Source organism: Microtus oregoni, unplaced genomic scaffold, assembly GCF_018167655.1.
Source record: "Microtus oregoni isolate MIOR12 unplaced genomic scaffold, Mior012 000013F_ref0000133, whole genome shotgun sequence".
Taxonomy (NCBI): Eukaryota; Metazoa; Chordata; class Mammalia; order Rodentia; family Cricetidae; genus Microtus; species Microtus oregoni.
This window is the reverse complement of record NW_024543072.1, coordinates 10,768,120-10,792,136: the sequence shown is the minus strand read 5'-3', so window position 1 is coordinate 10,792,136 and position 24,017 is coordinate 10,768,120. Positions and strand designations below refer to the sequence as shown.

General features: G+C 52.5%; 1 protein-coding gene across 5 annotated transcripts in view; it reads right to left on the bottom strand.

The window, feature by feature from the left end:
* Arhgap22 (Rho GTPase activating protein 22) overlaps positions 1-24,017 on the bottom strand; it is a 152,908-nt gene that overhangs the window by 2,507 nt on the left and 126,384 nt on the right. For 3 of the 5 annotated variants that reach the window (XM_041662614.1, XM_041662615.1, XM_041662616.1), the window contains 6 exons: positions 19,145-19,321; positions 7,822-8,029; positions 5,270-5,402; positions 4,464-4,537; positions 3,336-3,457; positions 207-1,086 (listed from right to left, as the gene is read on the bottom strand). In XM_041662614.1, coding sequence (XP_041518548.1) covers positions 207-1,086; positions 3,336-3,457; positions 4,464-4,537; positions 5,270-5,402; positions 7,822-8,029; positions 19,145-19,321 — 1,594 coding nt within the window. Of the gene's footprint in view, positions 1-206; positions 1,087-3,335; positions 3,458-4,463; positions 4,538-5,269; positions 5,403-7,821; positions 8,030-19,144; positions 19,322-24,017 lie in introns of those variants that run through there. The other 2 variants (XM_041662617.1, XR_005975425.1) reach the window with 2 other exon arrangements.

The following is a 24,017-nucleotide window of genomic DNA, read 5'->3' as shown; positions in this document are numbered from 1 at the left end:
CCAGTGATACAGTCATTCAAGGCCCTGTTCTTACCCACTGCATCCTAGAGCAGCCACCTGGCTCCTGATGCCCTCGGCAGGCATCTGTGGAGCCTGACCCACCAACCCTGAACATTCTAGGGTGTTTTTCCAAGGCAGGCAACCTGGAGGCTGGCTGCTCTGAGCCCCGCCCCTTGCAGCTTTGTTATCATAAGCTCGGCCCTTACCTTTTCAGGCTCCTCTCGTACTCAGTCTTCTGTTGACTCAGCTCTGCCCTGAGCTCGGCTACCTGGCCCTGGAGAGCCCGACAGCGGCGGACATGAGCCTGTGTGGGGCTGCCTGGGTCATTGGGCTCACTGCTGCCACTGCCCACACATGTCTCCTCCAGGCTGTGGCCCAGGTCTGGTGACCTGTGGCCCTCACTGCTGCTGGGGAGGGAAGAGGGCTCAAGAGCCCACTCAGTGTGTAAGGAGCTGCAGGCAGAAGAGTCGCTGGCCCGACAGGCTGTGCAACTGCTGACAGACGCCTCTCGGGAGGATGAGGCTGCAGACCATGCCATGCTGGCCATGCTGGCAGTGCTAGGAAAGTGGCTGGATGGGGGCACATTGTCATAGGTGGAGAGTCTCTGTGATGAGCCTGTATCCTTGAGCCGGTCCCCTGATGAAGCCCGACGGTGGCCACGTAGAGAGGATAGCCCGTTTATGAGCCAGTTCCCACCAGAGATGATGGGCACCTCTAAGGAGGAACTGCCCCCCTTTGGGCTCTCCGACCGTGACCCCTGCCGAAAGGAGGACTTCCAGCCAGGCAAAGTGTGCATCCTCTTCCCAGGGCTGGTGGCTGCAGGACCAGTCTGGCTGCCAAGGCGTGGGGGAGAAGTTCTAGAGAGTACTGCTGCGGCTGGCCCATCCAGAGATGAGGTCCTGTGTGTGGGCAAGCCAGGGCTGCCAGGCTCACCCTGGTGGTCCTGGGGGACCTCCTCAGAGCCCCACTCTACTGTGCCCTGGACAGTACCACGGGGCGAGGCAGGTTCTTCCAGGGAGGTTGCGGCAAAGAGCTGTCCGTGTTTGCGGATGAGGACAGTCATCAGATGCTGAACCAAGGAAGTGCCTATGAGAAAGAGCCAGGAAAGGTTGGCAGGGTCAGCTACGGCTCAGACACAGGATGCCCGTTCCTGCAGGGCACCTTCACCTGGGTCTGAGAGAGGACTGTCACACCAGCCAGAACCAGAGACAAGGCTGTGCCCACAAATCCCTTGAGCATGGAGGAAGTATAGCACTGCACACCTAGGAGGAGGGAGATGCCATGCAGACATGATGCTCATCGAGGTCACAGGATGATGGAACTGGAAATCAGAACCTAGCAGGTTCTCAGAGCACATCAACAACTCAGTTTCTCCTGTGCTATTGCTGCTGCTGGCTGTGCCTTAATGAAGACCCTCTGAGGATACAGGGCTCTGGAACAGGGTTCTCTTTCTCTTTCCCTCTCTCTCTCACACACACGCACACACACATGCACATACATGCACACATGCATGAGTATACATCCTTTTAAAAAATTACATATTTGGGGACTGGGAAGATGGTTCAGCAGTTAAAAACACTTTTCATTCTTGCAGAGGACCTGGTTCAATTCCCAGCATCCAGAGAGTGGCTCACAACCATTTATAACTCGAGTTCCTACAGATCTAATGCCTCTTTCTGACCTCAGCAGGCACCAGACATGCACACGGCACACAGACATACATGCAGAGCAAACACTGATAAACATAAAAAATGCAATAAATAAATCTTTTTAAAAGTACTTATTTCGGGCTGGAGAGATGGCTCAGAGGTTAAGAGCATTGCCTGCTCTTCCAAAGGTCCTGAGTTCAATTCCCAGCAACCACATGGTGGCTCACAACCATCTATAATTGGGTCTAGTGCCCTCTTCTGGCCTGCAGGCATACACACAGACAGAATATTGTATACATAATAAATAAATAATAAAAAGTACTTATTTCATGTATGTGAGTATTTTGCCTGCATGTATTTATGTGCAGCACACATGTGCCTAGTGCCTGTGGAGATCAGAACAGAAAGTCAGATCCTCTGGAACCAGAGTTACAAAGTGTTGCGAGTTGCCACGTGGATACTAGCAACCAAACCTGAGTCATCTGCCAGAGCAGCAAACGTACTCAACAACAGAGCCATGGCTCAGGCCCTGATAAAGTCTTCTTAATGTATATGGAGATATGCATACACGTAAATGCACATATGCACAGTGTTGGCCACCCAACCTCTCCATCATCCCTGAGATGCTGGGCTCCCAATCTGAGGGTACGGCTCCCATGTGGTGGTATGTGGCTCAGCAGTAAAGATAGGGTCATCCAAAGGTCAACAGTGTCTGCTCTACAGCCGTGCTCCCTACAGCAGAGTTGGGAAGAGAGACCATGGCCTGGGTGGACTTCCCATGGAAACCTAGTGGTCCAGGAGAAATCACAGAAGACTTCTCAGCCAGAAAACTCAGCCCTCCCAGACTGGGCTATGGGGCTGCTGCTGGCATCCAAGTTTGGGCCCATGTCCTCGGGTCTAAACCAGGACTTCAGGAGTGTCCTCACCAACCAGATGTGAACAACCCAGGCAGCAAGGTCCTTACACTGGCTCTGTTGGGGACAGGCTTCCCAAAGGCTTGTGCATACAGGCTCTCGTTTCCACACTGGCCTCTCTCTATGTGGGCCCTCTGCAAGCTCGGCTGACAGGCCCTGCTGAGTCATCGCACCTCACGTGGCCTCCGTTTCATCATCTGGGACTTAAGGACTATAATCACATACAGGCCGGTGTGAGGACTGTTCCTGAACGGCACAGATGAGCTGCAAAGCGGAGACTGTCTGTTTCCTTATTCACCTCTTCCTCGCTTCCTTTTTCTGAGACCATGTCTCATGTTGTCCAGGTTGACCTCAAATTCCTGGACTTACGTGATTCTCCCGCCTTAGCCTTACTATGTTGCTCTTTTAAAACATCATTTTATTATTACGTATCACAGGAGAAAAATTCCCTGGTGCTTGCACAGGTCTATCCTCCAGGAACCTAAGACGATCACTTCACTGTGGCGCTAAAGCAGAACATATTTGTGTGGGTTCAAGGAGAAGGACTCCTGATTCCCAGCTTCTCCGTCCTCTCTAACCACTGGTCATTTTCATTGTTTCCAATAACCGGTTGCTACCAGCCACAGAGGGAAGGAGGGTATGTCCCTAAAGATGGAGACAGGATATTTAAGCTATTGTCCCCCTGGTAATAAGCTGTGTTAAGCATGTGCTGGCGACTAACACGAGCCCAAATCTCCCAGCTTTGGGTACCACCAAGCCACCTCCCTTTTACCTTCCATGATGGTTACTGGATCCTCTATCTGTGGCCGAAGGATGTTAGGGCCAAAGACTGTTGCCAAGTTCTGGACACTCATCTTGTTGACATCTGAGTGGGCCTGCACTTCATCCAGAAACCTGCAAAAGAGAAAATGCCATTAGTGAAGCAGCAAATTCCGAACTCCAGTCTACCCTGAGCTCTGAGCCCTGCATGGCCATGGCCACCATACCACACCCCACCAAGCCCAGCCCACACCGACTTCACCTCTTCCACCCTGCACCACCACCCACCCACCACACTAACACTCCAAGCTGCACCCCACAGACATACCCACCATACCATACTGCTGATGCCCACCCCATACCAGTCAGCCACCCGCATTACTACCCGCTCCATCAATCCACATACCACACCTTACATACCTATGCTTCGTGCTCCTGCATCTGTCACAGCTATGAACAGCCAAACCCTAGTCATATCCACACAAAACCCACTCCATCCACACCCACTCAGCTACCCTATACCCAACACTCACTATGCTATCATGCTACCTTCAATACGCAGGCATATCCCATAGCCACCCAACCCTCAACTTCATAGAGTCATGCCCTCTAGCCACGCCCTCTACTCCAACCCCAACACATGGCCGCCTTTGTGCCCACAGGCCCCCTTCCATCCCCACACTCAGCCAAGCCTCTCAGGCTTTCTGTGCTGCTGGGTACAGTCAGCTATACCTGTATGTGATCAAGGAAGACGGCTCCTGAGATCTAAGACTATCCTGAGAAACAAAGGCCAAGGAACAAGATATGGCCATCCTCAGTGTAGAAGGCAAATGCGCCATCAGCTCGGACCCCGCCTGGCATTGGGTGAGTGTCATCCCAGCAGACCCCTGCCAGCACCCAGCATGTGGGGAAGGAAAGTGAGAGGTACCCAGAAAGGCAGGACCTGGCAGGGCCCTTCTGAAATGATTCACGACCGACCACCTCCTGCAGCTCTGTGTTCTTCCGCACTCCTTGCCATCCCAACCCTTGCTGAGGCAGCGTTGAGGGGGTGAATGGAGACCCTCTGTACAGTTTTGTCTCTCCAGGGGTGGAGGGAATGAGTGAAGAGCCAGAGGAGGCCTGCCCCAAACAGGCCGCTTACCTGCAGATGTATCTGAGCAGGTTGTAGTTGGCCTGAGGAAGGTTGCTCACTCGTTTAGCTAACTCCAGAGTCCCCTTGTGAAGAAAGAGAACAGAGAATTTCAGACACCAGCACTATGGCCTCCCCTAACTGGAGAAAGAGGACGGGAGGAGGGAGGGATGCATGGCCAGTCCCAGCTGACCTCCTCTGTCCATCCGAAGTGTGGCTGTGACCTCTTGAGGAGACTGATTTCATTTCTGGGAGCTGGAGTGAGGGGTGGCCTTTGCAAGGCCACAGAGGAATGTCTCGGCTCACTTATCAGAGCACAAATATTTGCCAGATAACAACTCTCACCCAGGCACACTCACGGAGAAGGCAAACAGTCTGTCCGCTGCAGCAGCCCAGAGCTGCAGATGGCTCCAGCAAGGCCAGGAGGGCAGAGTGTGGAGGGGAGGGGACTGAGGCCTGTCCTGGCAGCTATCTCAGAAAACAGGTAACAGGCTCCTCAGTCTTAACACCTTGAGAGCCTGGGAGTCTCAGCAGGGTGTGAGAGACCATGGGGAAGCAGAAGTGTGTGCTGTGCGGTGGCTAGAACTGGGTACGCTGTGTTAAGAGGGGGTCAGCCTTCCACCCCACCCCTCTTCTACTCATGCGCTAACTATCAGAGGAGAACTGGAGTCCGACACAGACTCCACAGCTGAGGGCCCTCCTTGCCCCGCACAGCAGCCCTGCAGTGAGGACCCATGTGCCATTGACAAATCTTGACTCCACAAGCCTGCTGCCCCCCCCCAAACCCACCCCCAGGATGTGTCCCGGGAGGCACTGACCTCCCCCTCGTCCTTGGTGAGCAGCTGGGCGCAGCTGAGGAAGTCCTCATACCTGGCGAAAGGGATGACGGGCTCTGGGAGCTCCCGAAGGTAGAGCTTCAGCAGGGAGGCCACTGTGTGCACGTCTGTGGTGCTGGGGTGAAAAGGGGGACATGAGTGAGAACACGACCCCAGGAAGCTGCAGGACTAACACGTACGCTATGACCTCCCATGAGACCAGGACAGTACCCGGTCTCAGGTCGAGGTGTGTGCATATAGCCAGCTGCAGACCCAGGCTGCCTACAAGCACAGAAGGCAGGACCCTTGCACATGGGGGGGACGGGGGAGAGTGACAGAGAGACCGGAAGTTTCAACTTGGATCTACTCACCAGCCTCACATCACTGGCTCAAATCCAGTCTAGTGTCTAAGGGGTGAAGAGAATTCAGTTTTGTGTTCACAGTGTGGGACTTGGCATATGTTCTACTGCAGAAGCCACAGCACATGGCTGGTCCTCTCACAATGAGAATTCTGCTTTGTGTTCACGGTGTGCGACTTGGCAGATGTTCTGCTGCAGAAGCCACAGCGCATGGCTGGTCCTCTCACAACAGCTGCTCAAGGTTGATGGAATCACCTGTGACCCTGATCAGCTCACAGGAAGCTCTCATATGGTACAGTCAAGTCTTTGCTTGAGCTTGCTTAGTTCCTGGGATGAACCATGGCTGATTTGGGGAGTATATATCAGAGGGAACCCACCAGGGCTGACCTTCCTGCAAAGAGCAGCACCCAGCACTGGCTGGACAGGTGACAGGTCAGGTCCCTGCCTCTGGTCTCAGCGCCTTGCTCCATCTCTAGGGCCATGGATGGCCACAACTGGACTTAGTCTCCACTATGGGCTCAGAGACGCCTAGGCTAAAGTGTATGTGTATGCTGGGGCCGGGGTATTCAAGGGTATTCCCAGTTCAGGCTCAGTCTCCCTTTTCCTATCTGTCTTGACTCTGTGGGACAGTTCTGGCCACAGCTGGCACCCCTTCCAAGGTGGCACTTCAAGCTACACCTGGGCCAGCAGATCTTGGCTGCCTAATAAGGAGACATTTGGCCATGTACCATGCTGGCATCATAAAGCCCTGGGTCCTTTTGGCAGACATTTGATATTATGGCCTCCATATGACCACACATTCCCAAGATCCACACATGTGGGCTTCTTCTTCCTGACCTACCTCCACAAGCCAAGCTGCTGATGCTCACTGCCCACTGCCCACTACCTCTTCCTAGGTCACGGCCTGGAGGAAGGGCCTTGTCATGCTGCCCAAGCTGAGATGCAGGTCTACAGAACTGAATTCAGGGATGGGCGCCAAACTGGGCCCGGCTGGCACCATGCATTAAAACAGGAGGCATGACAAGATGATGACATCAGAGGGTGGGTTAGGCCCGAAGGCTTGGTACCTTGCTAGGAAACCCCAGGGAGTTTGAATATGACGGTACGAGGTCTGACTTCTTTCCAGTGTCTAACACTGCAGCAGGGTGTCCGACCCCGGGAAGTTTCTAAAAGCCCCTGCCCCCAGGTCCTACCAAGACCGCGATTGCTGGAAGCAGTCTCTAACCTTGAGGCCTATAGGAGAGACAAGAACTGTCTGGCAGAGATGGAGAATAAGCCACAAGCTTCTACAAGCTGTGGACAGGCATTCAAAGGCTCCAGGTAAAGGGACTCCAATGCCCCGTGGTTAGTCCTGAGGGCCACAGGTAAGGAAAGAAATGCCACAGCTCTGGCTATGGCCATGGTTCTGGGAAGAAACTGGATGGATGAGTGTTACACTCTGTAGGACCAGGAAAGCCCAGGCCTGTGGGCACTGCAGGGCTGGTTTGTCCTGAGGCAGAGATGGATCCTTGTCTGAGGGAAGATGTCAGAAAAGGCAGCTTTATGGATGCCTGGTTTGGTTTCATGGCTTGATACAAGAGCTCTATGCAAAACAGATCTGTACTGAGCGGGATGCTGGCAGAGAGAAGCGAGCCCACACAACCCCACGGAGAGGCAAGCCCCACTCCCCCACTCTCAGGCCCAGGGAAGTGGACGTAGTTTCCACGTAGTAGCCATGGGAAAGCCCCAGTGATGAGCACAGATCCAAGGCGGGCAGAAGCAATTGTCTTCCGACTGCGATGGAACTCAGCTGCTAGGTACCATACCACTGTGGACGCTTGGGCTGGGTCACTAAGAAGAGGCAGAGCTAAGAGGCACACTGCAGGAAGCCCGGACTCCAAGATGCAGCTGTGTCTAAGCCATGCCGGCCTGGCAGCCAGCTGAGGTCTTCTTCCCTCTACCAGGGTCAGGGAAGAGCTGCGAACACTACCACATGGCTGACCTTGTTTGTGGCAGACAACCTCAAGAAGACCAGGGGACCGGCGTGACTCTGCACTGGCAGTCCGCCCTCTGAGCAGACTGGCTAAAACGTGCATGAGTCATAGGGGCAGCCGACATACCAGGCAGGCCCTGCTCAGAGAAGCTGGAGTCAAGGCGGAAACTACAGCAGGCTTACCAACTGGCCCCACCTCTTCTGCCCTGTCTCTCAGAGCTCACCTGTCAAACAGAGGCTTCTCCCCACAGTCGAAGGAATCCTGCAGGTCCCTCACCAGGTTGGCCTGACCTGGCATACGGAAGAGCCCCTCTTCACCGAGTCCTCGCTCCCGGATGAAATCCACACACTGTTCCACCAGCAGAGGTGCCAGGCGAGGGCCATACTTCCGCTCATGGTGCACTGTGTCCTCCAGCCGCTGCCCAAAGATCCCTGGACACAGGAAGAGACTGTTTAGATTCCTCTGCCGCTCTGCTCAAAGGCGGGTGAAGGGTGTCTGGGACAGCTGAAGGCAGAGAAGGCTGTGGGTACCAAAGGAGGCTCTTTCCAAGGGTACAGATTAGACGCTGGGAGGGCACCCCCAAGTGGCTAGGCGGGGCTCTTAGCACGGCTAGCCTGGCTTGTGGAGTTTGCTCAGGCCAGGAGAAAATGGCCTCAGGGAGCATGTATTTGAATTGTGTTCATGGATTTGGAACTCACTCCGGATGGGAAACCATGCCATGTCCAGGCACATAAGAATGAGCAGATCCCTCTTGGGTCAGTTCCTTGCGCACCGCTGTAAAAGGGAGGCACAGGACAGCTCACGGGACAAGACTGTCGACACATGATGTGGAAAATATCGTCCCATTCAAGATCATTCATGAAAACAACATCATTCATCAAAACATCGTCCCATTCAACCTCATTCATCAAAATGATGCAGTGAGTGCCGGGGCACCAGCTCAGCTCAGTGGGTAAAGCCTCTACATGTAAGTGTGAGGACCTTAGTTCAGATCCGTGTAACTCTGGACACAGTAGCACCCATGTGTAATCCCATGTTCCTAGAGTGAGATAGGAGGAGCCCTAAAAACTTGGGCCAGCTATGTTGTCATACACAGTAGTGAAGAAAAAACCCTGTCCCCAACAAGGAGAGACAACAAAGGTTGCCTTCTGTCCTCCACACACACACACACACACACACACTAGAGAGGAGGAGAAGAACAACAACACTACAAGACATTGCCTCACATCCCTCAGAGGCTACTGTCATCAGAAGAGAAACCAGGGAGAGCGGACAGGGAGGAAGAGGAACCGAAAGGCTACGCACTGCTCGGGGTAGGGGAATGAAGTACTGTGCACCATTAGCAGAGACAGGAGATGGTGCTGCTGGGATATCCATGCAGTGTGGTATCTCAGTTCAGTGAACTGAGTACTGAATTACTGTGCAAGCAATTCCAGTGCTGGTTAGATGAGGGAAAAGAACTGAAAGTGGGGTGTCAAAGGTGTGTGTGTGTGTGTGTGTGTGTACGTGCACAGCAGCTTTGCAAACAGCAACGCAAGGTGGGGGACTCTCGGCCAGCCATCAGCACACGCAACGCGCTATGCCTGCACAATGAGATGTGGTTCCGCCCTGCAAAATCAAGAAATTCTGAGAGGCTATGACAGGGATGAATCCAGAAGACACGGGTTTCCACAAGGCTCTCCCAAAGGGACAAAAGCTGTGTGACCAACTGGTAAGGATTCCTACATTGTCACTCTCGGAGAAAGGAGGTGGAATAGTGGTCGCTGGGGACTGGGAGGGAGGTGGACGTAACTGTTCAGCGGTACAGCTTCAAAGATAGGGAAGGATGGTTCCGCCGCCATCTGAGCTTTAAGATGAAGCAGTCGAGGAGTGGTGGCGCTCGCCTTTAACCCCGGCACTCGGCAAATCTCTGTGAGTTCGAGGCCAGCCTGGTCTACAGAGCTACCAGGACAGCCAGGGCTACCAGAGAAACCCTGTCACAAAATAGCACTGCAAATGCTGAGCCTTAAACTGCACGATCTGGAAATAAAGCACTCAGCGCTGGTGAGGAAGATGCCCCTGCTCCGCATGCCTTCTCAGGGAAAGGTGTGCACCATACGCACACACAGGTTGGGATTTTCTTTGTGCATGTGAACATGTGAACATGTCAACTTGTGTGTGCCTGTGGCAGGGTCCAAGTGAAGCCCATTCAGTGTGGTCCTGGATGCAGTAAACATCCCAGCTCTTCTGTCACCACCATGAAGATGGAGGCGCCCTGCAGCAGGTCCCATGGACAGGGACCATCAGGTCACAGCAGAGGAAGTGGTACTGGAAAAGATGGAAACCTCCCTCTTCTGGGACTTGGCAGGCTAGTTCCCTGACTGTGACTTTGGGGAAGGCTGAGCGCCTCGAGCTCAGGGACAAGATGTCTACTTGGGCAGCTCAAAGCAGGCCAGACTCAGGCCGAACAGTGTCCTAGCCTTTGCGCTCAGAGCTGGTTGGCCCAAGGACACAGAGACGCTGCTCTTTCCCTCTCAGGAATCAGTCACCCACGCACAAGTTTACCTCCTCCTGTCACGTTGAAAAGTTTTGTTTTATTTTGCGGGGAGGGGTTTCAAGACAGGATTTCTCTGTGAAACAGTCCCAGCTGTCCTGGAACTCACTCTGTAGACAAGGCTGGCCTCGAACTCACAGAGATCCACCTGCCTCTGCCTCCTGAGTGCTGGGGTTAAAGGCATGTGCCACCACTACCTGTTTTGTTTTGTTTTTTGAGGGGGTGTGGAACATTTTTTAAATTAGCTTTTTTTTCTCCCTCTCTCCTTCTTTGTTTCGAAGTGCACACGCTAGGTAAGCTTTTTGTCATTGAGCTGTACCCCAGCTCTTGACTTTCTCTTGAAATATCTGTGTTTATGGCGACAACAGCCCTAAGTCTCCACAAGGCAAGCATGATAAAAGCACCTCTGACAGAAAAACACTGCTGCCTCCCACCCACCTAGGCTGCTTCCTGCTCTGAGGCATTTGTGACTACAGGCCTCCCCCAATGACACTAGAGTCTGGAAAAGTGGGGAAGGGGTCCGAGCCCACAGAAGGAAGCCATGGGAAGTCATGTCTGTTGTAACCAGAAGTACCATTACGTCAAATGAGCAGTCATGGAACACACAGAGGAAGTGTCTTCAGGTAGGGCAGCGGCTAGTTTGGCCTGGCACCCGCCTCCTCCCCACCACCCATATGGACCTTTCCTTCAGCTTTGCCCACGCCTCAACCTCACCAGGGTCAGCTTCCACACAGTCATGCCCATGTCTAGTTGTTTGTTTGTTTTGTTTTGCTTTATTTTTTACTCTTTGGGGGCTTGCCACAGCTCCCAAATAAATACAAGGAGACTGACTTTTACTTTTGAATGTCCGGCCCTCGCTTGGCCTGTTTCTAGCTAGTTTTTCTAACTTAAATTATCCCATTTCTCTGTAAGTACATTTTACCTCTGGGCTCTTAGCCTTCCTTTAGTCTTTATATCTTCCTTTCCCTCTTACTCCACGGCTGGCTGTGTGGCTGGGTGACTGGCCCCTGGCATCCTCCTCTCCTACTGTTCTCCATTCTCCCTTTCTAGATTTCTCCTCCAATTTTATTCTTTTTGCCTGGAAGCCCCGCCTATCCCTCTCCTGTCTAGCTACTGGCCATTCAGCTCTTTAGCAGAGCAAATCAGGTGTTTGCAGCAGGCAAAAGAACTCAACTTTACAAAATTACACAAATGCGACATCAAAGGCTGCAACACACCTTTGCATCGGTAAACAAATGCTCCACAGCACAAACGATTGCAAACACATCTTCAACTAAAACCCCACAGCACCCGTGCACATGCAAGGCCTTCTGTTTCCATTGCTTCTCCCACCCCCAGGGCCATAGCAGTGTAAAGACACTCATTTCTGCAGGACCATGGGCAGAGGTGAAAGACTGAGATTATGGGAAGGACAAACACAATGCAGTGCTTTTGCCTGTCCCAAGTCACTGGACTCAGCTCCTGGCCTCAGCTCCCAGTGACTGGAGACCAGTCAGGAAGACAGAAGACTTGCCAAATTCTCTCCACAGACTCACAAAGCTCAGGTGAGCTCCCCGGGTCCTAGGCATCCGCCTCTCACTGTGTGTCCGTGCCTGGCCCTGTTCTAAGAGCAGAAGTCCCCCTATTCTCAGGGGAAGCAAACCCAGATCCCCAGGGAAACTGTAGACAACACCATTCCCTAAGTAGAACATGCATGATCTAAGGGTAAACTGAGGATTTTGGCAACAGACATAGAAAAGGAGATCACGACTGCTCCATAGTATGCTTGAGGGGAAGATTTTTATTTTATAAGGGAGCGAACAGCCAGAGGCATCCGGAAGAGTCCAGATCAGGGAGACAAAGTAGACGTGGCCAATAGACTCCACTTGGCCACGAGAGGAGACAGGGGAAGAGAGAGAAGGAGACAGGGAGTGAAGGCAAAGGGGACCAAGAGGGAGGGGTGGGAGGGGCAAGAGGGGCAAGAGGGAGGGGATGAGAGGGGAACAAAAGAAAGGGCATACCTGAAACAGCAGAGTTACAAGGGGCGAGCGAGGCGCTTGGGGAGTGAAGCCCATGAGTTGGAGAAGTTTAGGGTGGAGCACAGGGTGAGGAAAGATAGGATGCGGCCTTCTTGTGGTACTGAGGGAACCTGGTGGCAGCATGTACTGCTTTGGTGTGCTAACAGGCACCACTGATAGCCATCTGTCTCTTTAGGACCTGAACTAAGGAGCTGGCAAAACAGAACAATTTTAACAATACACTAGAACGGAAGGTCCCTTCCGTGGATGCCCTGCCCCCCGCATCCCATCTCCGAACTCATCTTTTTGTACTTCAGCATTTTCACTTAAAGGAGCAGCTCCTCAAATGGCCAGCGCTACTCTTATGCTTGGGTCATTGTGGAACAAGATAAAGGCGGTGTGAATACCAGCACTATAGTACCATGACAACGAATCTGATAGGCAGGTGACATAAACAGAACAAGCACCCCAAAACGATGACTCATATCCCAGACACGGCAGAGTGGGAGGGTTCGAGATTTCATCACAACCCACAATTTAAAACTTATGAGCTGTTTGTTTCTGGAATTTTCCACTTTGTACTTTCAGGTGGCAGGTGGCCCCTGGAAGCTAGAACCCCAGAAAGTAAAAGCTGTGGATGTGTGAGCGACACCAGGAGTCTCAGAGTCATCCCAGGTTGTGAGCATGCTCCCCGCTCCACCCGCTGTGATCTTCACTTTACTAACCAGGCTGCCAGGCAAGTTCTGCCCTGCTGGCCTCCACCAGCCCCTAGGCACAAAACTTAGACGAGCCCATCTGTCCGCACGGCGACACCCAGTCTTGACAGGTCTGTCCGTGACAGCCCCTCCCAACCCTGCTTCCCACTGAAGCCTTCCTGAACATTCTCACTGGCCCCAGATAGGGGCAACGGGAAAGTCACAAGGTCTCAGCACTTCAAAACAGAAGAGGTTTGGGGAAGGAGGTGACAGAGGAAACAAGCAAGTACGAGGAAGGGGACTAGGGGGTCAATGGAGTAGCTGAGATGGAGAACACCTGGTGCTGGAGGGCGGGGATGAGGAAGGATGCCTGGAGGGGAGACAAGGTTATGTGAGCACTGGCCCCAGATGCCAGGAGGTCGGGACAGAGGGGGCAAGTAATAAGACAAAAGAGACCCAGGTCCTGGACGCACATTTGGCTAAACCAGTGGACCACAGGTCTCTGTCTCCATCTACAGAGTGAAGTAGCATCTATGTTCACAGAGTGCCCCAAGGCCCAGGATGGCCCCACATTCCCAGGCCATCCCCTCTTCCACTGGACTCTTGAAAGAGTCCAGACCTCATTCCTGCTCAGCCTCCTGATTCTTCCTTGCCAGCTGCCCCTACTGTAGGCAAGCCATGATCAGGCCTCAGGCAGCCTCCCTTTCCAGTGGCCCTGCCCACTGCTTTCTTTACCACAGTCCGCCTCTCTGGCAGACCCTGTGTGGCCTGGCCCCACCTGTTGAACTCCCAAAGCCTTCCTGGCAAGTCTCAGAGGGGAAATATGCCAAGAATCAGTTCCAGTAGGCTTGTCATGTTGCTGGAAACCCAGCCAGTACGTGGTTCCTAGAGGTCCCAGCCCACGGTTGTCACAAAGTGCCCACTCTGCCAGCTGAGAGGAAGCTCTCGGGGATGGCTTTCCTCAGGGTAGACCTGCGGTCACAGCTTCTGCCTGACTAGCTGTTCCTTCCAGCCTGGCCTACGTGCCTCCGGTAAGTACCTCTCAGAATCTCAAGCAGGAGTGGAAGCCACAAGCCCTATCTACTGCTCAGAGCTCATTCTAAAACACCCTGGAAGTGGCCCTCAACCTCCCTGCCGAGTCCTGGAGCTATGCCCACGGGTGAACACGCAATACCAACACAGGGCACCTAGTGCCTCAAGGGAAGTGGTGGTGATGGTGCGAGGGGGCCAGAGTCCTGCCACAGCAAGAAAGGGGGGGCCACTGGGATTCCCTCTGGATCTGGTCCCAGAGCTGAGGCAGCAGGTAGGCTTGGCTGCTGTCTATCTGCCCTTGGCTCTCCCCAGTGGAGAGGAGGCCACAGTCGGGGGTGGGGGTGGGGGTGGGGTGGGAGGAGGACAACGAGAAAACAATTCTCCAGAGGTTTGCAAACTTTGGGGAAATCTACAGTCTCCCTCTTAGCTACAAACTTTTCTTGCTCTTTGGTCCACTCCCACCTGCAACCTGCCTTGCACTGACTCCTGGAACATCCACCCCCACTTTGATTGGACCACCGACTTTTCCTATTTCAGGTCCTGCTTTCTGAGACAGTCTCAGATTGGCAAGAGGCTGAAATCCCTTCTAACTTGCCCTCAGCGTGGCTGGAAAACCACCAGAGGTTAAGGCACTAAAGGATGGGGTTGTCCAAGGCCAGTCAGGCCCCAAGACAAACCTATTCCCTCCTCTGGTTGGTGGCGGTTCAGAGGCCAGCAACAGGCCCTGGAGTCCCAGCTTTTGACCCATCTCCTGCTAGGTGTCTAAGCAGTTGGGGATGGAGAAGATATTAAATCCCTAGATGTAGTTTCCCATCTCACCAAGCAGCTTTCACCCCTGCCAGAAAGGATAGGGGATCCCCAGTTCCTCTTCCCCGACACGCACATGCACGTACATCCCCGCAGCCCCCTGGGACCAATCTAGGATCCCCGGGCTCCGTGATGCGGGCCACCCTCCATCAGCCCCCACCCCCCAAGCCCCGCGCGTCCCGTCGAGCCCCTACCTGGGGCGGCGGGCGCGCAGCAGGAGGGCAGGCGGCAGGGCGGCCGTGGGCAGGCGCGGCAGCTGGAGAAGGCCCGAGCAGCCGGCATCAGGCCCATGGCGCGCCCGGGCGCGGCGGCGCGGCAGCAGAAGCAGGAATGCCCGGCACGCGCACAGGTAGCGTCTTGCCCGCCGCCTGCCCGGCCAGAGCCGCCCGGGGCCGGACCCGGGGCGAGGGAGGGAGGATCGAGTGCCTGAGATGCCTCCCCGCGCTGGGAGTTCCCGGTGCGCACCCCCTTTTCTGCACCGCTGTATCAGGAGCCCTGAGTTGGCAGCAGCTCCCCACGCGATCACTTCCTAGCTGGGGCCCCGCTTCAGGAGCACCCAAGCAGACCAAGGTCCCAGAGGCACGAGTTTCAGGAGGTGCAAGGGAGGCCAGAGAGGATTGGGCAACTGGTTCTGAATCACCCTGCCAGCAAAGCTTAATGCCGGACCTAAAGGGGATCCCACACTCCAGGCTTTCCAGGTCTCCTACCTCCTTGAAACCAGGCTTGGATTTGACCTTGTCTCCTCCCAGCAGATCTAAAAGATAATTAACAACCCATTTTTACAAGAAGCTGTGAAGCCTCAGATAGGATGCTATTTGCTTGGGGTCTCCTAGCGGAGAACAGACAGATCATTCCAAAATCGTCTTTTTTGGAAAGCCTAACCTCTCTGGGTTGGTCTAGAAGAGCTCACAATCATGTGTTCAGAGTGGTGTGCAGGATCAGCCTACACCAGGAGGCAGGTGGACAGAAGCAGAGAATGAAGAGATGGAGAGAGGGAGGAAGAAAGCCCTGAGTCTGGGGGAATGGGGCCCCTCCTCAAGCTAGGTAGAACCAAAAGGGACCATCACTTTACCTGCTCAGGTTTAGTAGGATATAGCCGGGAGTAATGACCACCAAGGGAAACTTTAGAGCTGCTCTAAGAACCAAGATAACCCATTGAGTGATTTTAAGAACACACCTTGAGCCAGGCAGTGGTGTCCCGTGCCTTTAATCCCAGCACTCAGGAGGCAGAGGTGGGTGGATCTCTATGAGTTTGAGGCCAGCCTGATCTCAGACTGATCATAGCCAGGCCTATGTAGATAATAGACCCTGTCTCAAATCTTAATGCAAAAAGATCCATAACGATCAAAGTATCAAAGTGGTAAATAAAGGCAGGCTGAGCGAGTCTCAATCACGTCCTGTCTTTATTCCAAATGGGGTATTTTGATGTCACGTCCTGGTGACTTCCTCGCCTTACACAGCCAGAGGTCAGCTTGGTTAGGTATGAACTGGCTGAGGGTGGAAAGGCTGTCATGGACTGTCAGGGTGACTGCAGGGTGCTTGAACTACAAGAGGAAGAGGAGATAAGGGGACTTACCAGTCCAGGAAGTGGAAAAGGCAAGGGGTATATCCTTACCCGTGTGTCCCTGGGGAAAGCACACGCTCCCAAAGTTTTGAGCTGTGGGACACTGAGACTAACAGCGTAGGCCCTGAACCTGAGCGTGGAGCTAAAGTCCTCCATCCAAAAGTGCGTAGAATCCAAAGTGTCTAGTCTCTCTTGTCAGTCTGAAGGTGGGAAGGGTGACCTTCCTACTCCCCGCTAGGGTGGGTAGACAATGGTGCTGGCTTGTTTTCTCCTATCTGAACCCCAGTTTCCCAACCTGGAGGTTCCTAAATTAGACCTACCAGCCTAGGAAATGCCCAGATGAATGGAGGTTTGCAGTTGCCTCCTGCTTATGGGTCCTCACCAGCTCTACTTCACTGAGTTCTAGTCTGTTGGGTTGGGAGCATCTGGGGCGGGGGTGGGGGGCAGGGCTGGAGAGCCCAGACATAATGATGGTTCTCTTCTGTGAGCAGCCTGGTACCAGGTGGGCTCTTGAGCTTGGATGGCATCTCTGAGCAGCATGTGCAAGAGCGCAGAGCTCCGTGTAGCATACAGTGAGGGGAGACTGGTTAATGGCTGCCAGAGGAGGAAGGGAAGACAGGGTGGCAGAAAGCAGAGAGGGAGTTAAAGGTGGCTGAGCAGGGGTTGCTGCGGGGAGCTCCCAGATAAAGCAGTTGCTCTGGCCCTGGCTTTCCTGGCTGACAGTTCAAAGCCTGGGGCTGGAGCCTGGAGCAATGACTGTCACTTGTCTCCTCTGACTTGAGGATCCAGATCATGGGCTCCTGAGGCTCTTTTAGGGGAGGGGCCTTAAGTGTTTCATGGAAGGAGATCTGAGGACTCTGTGAACCTGTCCCACCTGTCCCTAAACCTATGGGGAAGTCTCCACCTGGTGTCTGAATCTTCATGTCTCACTAGAACGGTCCCACAGCTTCAGAAGCAGGTTCAAATGACCGAAGCCCAGTCTCGGGCTCACTGGCTTGGCAGGGTGACAATCACTGGAACCGGAAGTAAGACTGTCTTCATGAGTCTCTTGGTGAGGCTGAGATATGGAGCAAATGATGGTGCCTGGGAGAAGTGATCCCCAGCCCTCTGACTCCTACCTTAGCTGCCTATACAGATTCACAGACAGCCCACACCCAAATGTGCCCAGACAGAGCCGTGCTCTCAGGATCCCGCCATCTCTGGCGCCCCCAGTCTGCTCCACGCTGGCACCTCTTTCACCATCACTGACCTCCACCCTTGCAAGATGCTCGGCAAGACTCCTGAAGTCAGTGTTCACACCTCCTTTCCTCACACTCAGTCCTGGAGATTTCATCACCCCTAGTTCCTGAACAGAGTTGCAATCTGCTCAGTTCATCAGCCAGGCCCACGAGAAGCGCTGCACTCCTGCACAGACAGTGCAGATTCTGGACCTCCCCTCCCCTCCTGCCTATCCAGGAGCAGACAGACGTTCCCTCCAAACTGCATGTCAGATCACCACATTCTCTGCCTCAGAACTCTCCAATGCTCTCTCCCTATCTCCCTGAGGAGTTAAAGCCCATATCCGGAGGGGGACCAGGAGGCACTCACCCACCACCTGACTCTCAGTCAGAGCTTCCTCTGGCCCACATCAATGCTCCCCTGTGCCAGCCAGGGCTGGCGGGTTCTGGCAGCTTCCCACCAGACATCCTCCTGGCTGCCTCTAGCCTTCTTGCAATACTTTGTTTCAACAATGAAACCGCACTTCATACCCACCAAGGTGGCTATTAGCAAACCCAAAACAAAAGCTTCTAAGAGGCAGGGGACTGACTCTCCCTGGGCACCCAGCAGGTGCGAACACCGTTACAATCACTACAATCACGGTTGGTACTAATGATAAGTTCTGGGGCTTGGATTGCAAGCATTCCTTCTGATGTTCATTTTCCTGTAAATAAGCAAAGGCACCAGGAATAAGGAATCTGACTAACTAGCAACTGCTAGGCTCTTGTGTTGTCCTGGCTGCCTTGATCAAGAGGACAACAGGTCACACTGCCGGAGCAAGCACTCACGCCAGTACCAGCTGTTGGCTGTCCATGAGTGCACTGAGCCAGCAATGCCACAACTGACGCTCATTCTCTTGGCCCCTGAGGCCCAGCCCCACACAGGGCTGGGTGAGACAGTGTGACTGGGCATTTGCAACCAGGAACCTTCAGGAACCATTTCTGCCTTGCCACTTCCCTTGATGAAGGAAAAATTGTGACTAGCAGCCAGGCCATGATCAGTCCAAACATAAGGTTCAATGCCTGTGGGTGGCGCTAGAAGCAGGATGTGATGGGCCAAAGCAATGGTCCACATGCACCTTCTTGGGCTGTGTTAGTCCCTCTACCCCCTTGGGTCTCTTGTTCATGAATGCCTTCAGATATGTGTACTTGTCTGTCTTCTCTAGACTGTGACAGACAGCAAGGTGTAGGGGTCAGGGGCAACGCTTGACTATGCTCAGTGCTGAATTCCCAAGTGTCTGGAATAGACCAGGTATCTTTCGCCACTGATTGAACACCTTGAATGAACAAGCAAGCAAACAGCAGATTAAGGACAGGCAGTGGACATGGGGGTCAGCGTTGGGTTCCAGTGTTGCAGGGAGGCCTAGGAAAGGGGAATGGTGAAGACTGAGGAACTGATATGAACACAGGGTGGTGTGGAGCCCACCTGCAGTCTGGGGGAAGAGCACTCAGCAGGGTGTCTAGATGGAAGGAGAGCGTGTAAAGGCCACAGGCCTCTATTTGGTGGCTTGTGTCCCCTGCCAAGGGGCCACGTACTAGGTGGGAGGCATGACTTCAAGGATAGTAGCAGAAGGAGCAGGCGGCCATCAGACATGCAGGACGCAGTCAGCAAGTCCCAAGTGAGAAAGAACTTGTGAGTTTGGGACAAGAGAACAAGATTACCTGTAGACAAGGGTTCTACAGGGTGGGCATGCGAGCTACGGGAAGTACCTCCGCCCAGCGGGGCCCAGATGACACGGCGAATGGCCTGCACCCAGTCCTCCATATCACGCTGGGAGCTGGCCATGAGCAGGAGCGCCTCAGGGTTGGCTGGCACCTTCTCCCGCTCCCCGGCACCACCTGCAAGACAGACAGACAAGATTTACTGCAGGGTCCCTGTGCAGAACAGGAGGTCCCCTCCAGACACCTGGGAACTCAGCTCTTGCTTCCAATTTGCGCCCAGTCCCTTTCTACACCTCACATGGGGGTCCTTTCTGGTTTTTCTTTTTTTCCTCCCTTGCTCTCACTTTGGTTTGTTTGTATTTGTTCATTTGCTTCCATATCAAAACCAAAATCATTGAAAGTCTAACCAGACACTACTGGGAGGAAATGCCTATTTCAGGGCAGCTCAGAGAGCTTCAGTCCCTCAGACGGCTTCACTGTGCTTTGTGTGAAGTCAGCCACTGTGTTTGACACTCACTGTGTGCTTTATTTACCCTTAGTGTAGCTGACCTCCCCGCACACCAGATTCCCTGTTCCACGCAGGTTACAGAGGCCGGGTGGTAAGCCTGATCAGGAGTCATCTACTACAGGCTAAAGGGCAGGAGGGGCGGAGGAGAGCTGGGTTCCTTGGAGCTAACTCTCCACTCAGCAACTCTACTGGCTCCCAGGTTGCCCTTGCAAGTGAGTTCATCGCTCGGATGTTATAAAAACCACTTTATGCTGAGCTCTATGGGCAATTTAAGGGATTTCTAAGGTTGTTTTCCTCACCCTCCACATCCCCAAACATTGTTCCTTGTGTAGGGTAGGATCCTACGCAGGACAATGTTCTGGGGATGAGTCCCAGAAACAACCTTGTGCCCAAGGGAGAGAAGGTAGGCAGAGAACATCACTAGCCCAGACTGTCCCTTGCTGGACTACGGCCCAGGGAAAGAGCCCAGATGGGAACAGATGCTTCTGAGCACTGGAAAGTTCCAGAACATTTCTGCCGAGCACACAACCACCCTTGGCCCATCTTCACAAGATCCGAAAGCAGTTACCAAGTATATGTTGAGGGATCAGGGTCTCTTACCACTTTACCCCCGAGCTAGCTATACCCTTAGCCCACCATTCTTCTTAGAAACTGAGGCACAGTCCAATTCAGTTTCTCGCCTGCGCTCATAGTTCCTAAGAGCTGGAGACATAGATTCCAGGTCCTGGTGCCCGGCCACCAACCCCTGCTTCTCACCACCTCCTAAGAGAGTGTCAGCGTGTTAGGGCCACAGCAAGCAGCCCGAGGGAGGTGAGCAGACTCCTGTGGGAGCTGTACCCATGGCAGACATGGACCTTGCTGAAGGTGTTATGAGCATGGAGCATGGGACAACAGACAATGCAGTGGACAGAAGGACCCCCAAAGCTCAGCAGGGTATCGAGCAAGACACTTCCAGGTACAGACAGACGAGCCCTGCTCGCTGGGGCTTCCAAAGTGACCAGACATGAGAGTCATTGCGGTGGGGAGCAAGGAACTGAGGCCCATCTCTGCTCCTGTGGCGGTGGCCTTACCCATGGACGCGGCATTGACAGTGAGCTGCCCGCTCAGAGCAGCTTGGTAGAGGCTGCTACCCATCATTTGGGCCACGCAGACTGTGAGGGTCCTCGGTGGGGAGAACCTGAGGACACCAGAAGCTTTCTGTATGACCTCAGCATCGCAGCACAGACCCGAAGAAAGGGACCCAGAGACCCACGGACCCAGGAATTGACCAGCACGTCGTTTTCACACCTAATTGTGAATTTCTCTTTTTAAAATCCATTTTTCCTAAGGAAGGTAACCTGTGCAATACGTTTCCCATTCGACAAAATGTGCGCCCACTCATCTCAGAAGTGGACAGACATCCTTGTGCAGAGCCGTATGCCTGGCCAGGGGCCTGTCCCAGGGTGTCATGAGTCTGCATGTTATACAGTTCATGTATTTCTTCATGTATGTTCATGTACATGTATCCTTCAGCATGCATTCTTATTCAAGAAACAGTCCATAACTGTTTTCCAAAGTGGTTCCATTTATTTCCAGTCTAGCCAACACCATTCCAGTTCCTGTGTCCTCACCAATGCTTTCTTGTGTTTAGCCGTTCTAGTAAGTGTGCAGGTGGAGATTTGACTTAGCATCTCCCGAATGACTGACTGTGTTGGATATTTTTGATATCATTTTATTTACTTAATTGGCACCCATGGACCTTCTCTGGTTAAAAAAAAATGCATCTGTATATTTATTTTTTATATTTATATTATCTTTATTTTATGCATGTGCCCAAATGTGTATATGCATGCCACTGCAAACCTGGTACCTATGATGTCCAGAAGAGGGTGTTTAGATTCCCTGGAACTGACATTACAGAAGGTGATGTACTTTCATATGAGTGCCGGGACGTAAACCAAAGTCTTCCAGAAGAGCAGCCAGTGCTCTTAACTACTGAGTCATCTCCTCAGCCTCAAGATGATTTATTTTATATTATATGTATAGGTGTTTTGCCTGCATTTAGGCCTGAACACATGTGTGTTTGGAGTCCATGGAAGCCAGAAGAGAGTGTCGGAGCCCCTGGAACTTGAGTTGCAGATGGTTGTAACTGCCATGCAGGTGCTGGGAATTGAATCTAGGTCCTCTGCAAGAGAAGTCAGTGCTCTTAACGGCTAACTCCAGAGCCTCATCCATTTTCTGGAGAAGTTATTTCCATGACCGAGTTTTTTAAAGTTTTTTGCATATTCTCAATGCAAGTTCATTAGATTTGTGTGTTCAAAACCTCTTGCGGTTTACTTCTAAGAATAAAAGGTTTTAATTTTGCAAACTCCAATTTACCTTTTTCCCCGCCCCTTTATCACTTAGGTTTCTTTATTGTAGCTAAGAACTCGTGGTTTAAGTCTTTTTCTAAGCTTTCTTCCAGCAGTTTTATGGTTTAAGGTCAATATTTAGGCCTACGAGTTAGAGCTAACTTCTGTACAAAGCAATCTGCTTCTATGGTCCTGCTGCTGCTGACCTTGCTCCCCACTGCTTTGCCAGGCTCCTTTGGTGGTCGATGCACTATCCCCGAGTAAAGAGGTCTTAACTCCTTCCTTTCCCACCTGAGTGCCTGTATTTGCCTTTCAGTCAGTTTGCACAGAATAGCACTTGAAGGCTGACTAGAAGTGAGGAAGAGTACGTAGCCTTGTCTTCCTTCTGATGATGTAGGAAAGACTCTCGGGTTTTTATCTTCATACGCTGATGTATTTTTGAAGATACACCATATTGGGCAGGACGCTTCTATTCCTAGTTTGTGGGGGAACTTTTAAGCAATGATGGACACTCTTTTTGTTTAAAAGTGTTCTTTAGGGCGTCTGTTGAAATGAACCTGTTAATTTATTAGTTGTGTTAATAAAGCAGGCTGGTGGATTTTCAAATGCTAAACCAGACTTATACTCCTGGAACATCTTCTCCTGGCTAATTTTGCATTAATCTGTTTGTATACATGCTATTCATCACTGAAGGAAGTCAGGACAAAAACTCAAACAGGGCAGGAGCTGATGCAGAGGGCATGGAGGGATAGAGGGGTGCCTACTGGCTTGCTTCCCCTGGCATGCTCAGCCTGCTTTCTTATGAACCCAGGACCAGCAATCCGAGGATGGCACCACCTACCATGGGCTGGGTCCTCCCTATTGATAAGTAATTGAGAAAACACCTGACAGCTGCATCTCACGGAGGCCTTTCCTCAACTGAGGCTCCTTCCTCTCTGATAACTCCAGCTGTGTCGAGTGGACACACAAAACCAGCCAGCACAGATGTCTTTGTCCGGCTTTGGTTCCAGGCAACACAGGCCTCAGAGGACCGTTAAGGAGTCTCTCCTTTTCAATTTTCTTGGGGGAGACTTCGTGTAGAATTTTTACTATTTATTTCTTAGTGTTTGGTAGACTTCAGGAGTGTCATCTCCTATCCCAGACACCTTCTTTATAGGAAGGGGGTTTAAAAGTCACTATAAGAGCCGGGCGGTGGTGGCTCATGCCTTTAATCCCAGCACTTGGAAGCAGAAGCAGACAGACCTCTCAGTTCAAGGCCAGCCTTGTCTAAAAATAAGTCCCAGGACAGCCAGGGCTACACAGAGAAACCCTATCTCAAAAAAAAAAAATCACTTTAATACATATATTATTTTTTCTAGGCTAACCTGCAAGTGTTTGTGAGTTATAGAGAATTTGCTTCATCTGTGTTACTAAACGAACAAGCATAAAGTTGTTTGTCATAGTCCATGGTCATTTTAGCACCTGAAGGGTCTCTGCGTACACAAGCCCCTTCGCAACGGCCTTGAGAGGATGGCCACCTGTGTCTCTTTCCGGTCAGTCTTGCCAGACCGAAGCTCCTGTTACTGGTCTCGATCAAACAGCCTTCTGTTGGACTATGATCATTGTTTTTCTCACTAGTAAGCTTTATTTAAAGGTTAGATGGTAAATAGTGTAGGATTTTAGGACAGACAGTCTGTGCAACAACTCCTCCACTCTGCCAAACTGAAAGAATACTGAGCCAGCAGGGCCAGGATGAGAGCGGGAAGGCCTGGGCATGCTTGTGAGAGCTGATCACAGAACATGCCAGCCAGGCTGCAGTTTGCCACCGTGCTGTTAGTTGCTTTCCCGTGTTTGTTTTCCTTTGCTTACTCTGGATGTGTTCCTCCTGTTCCTTGTGAATGGGGTTTACTGGATTGCTTAGATTTATGAGTCTGTAGAGTTCACAAAGCTCAGGCCCTTTGGCCTTTAGTGCCACAAATAGGCTCGTCCATCCTTTCCTCTACCCCTCGGTGACTCCAATTACTTGTAAACTAGACATCAGGGAGCTCCTCCCATG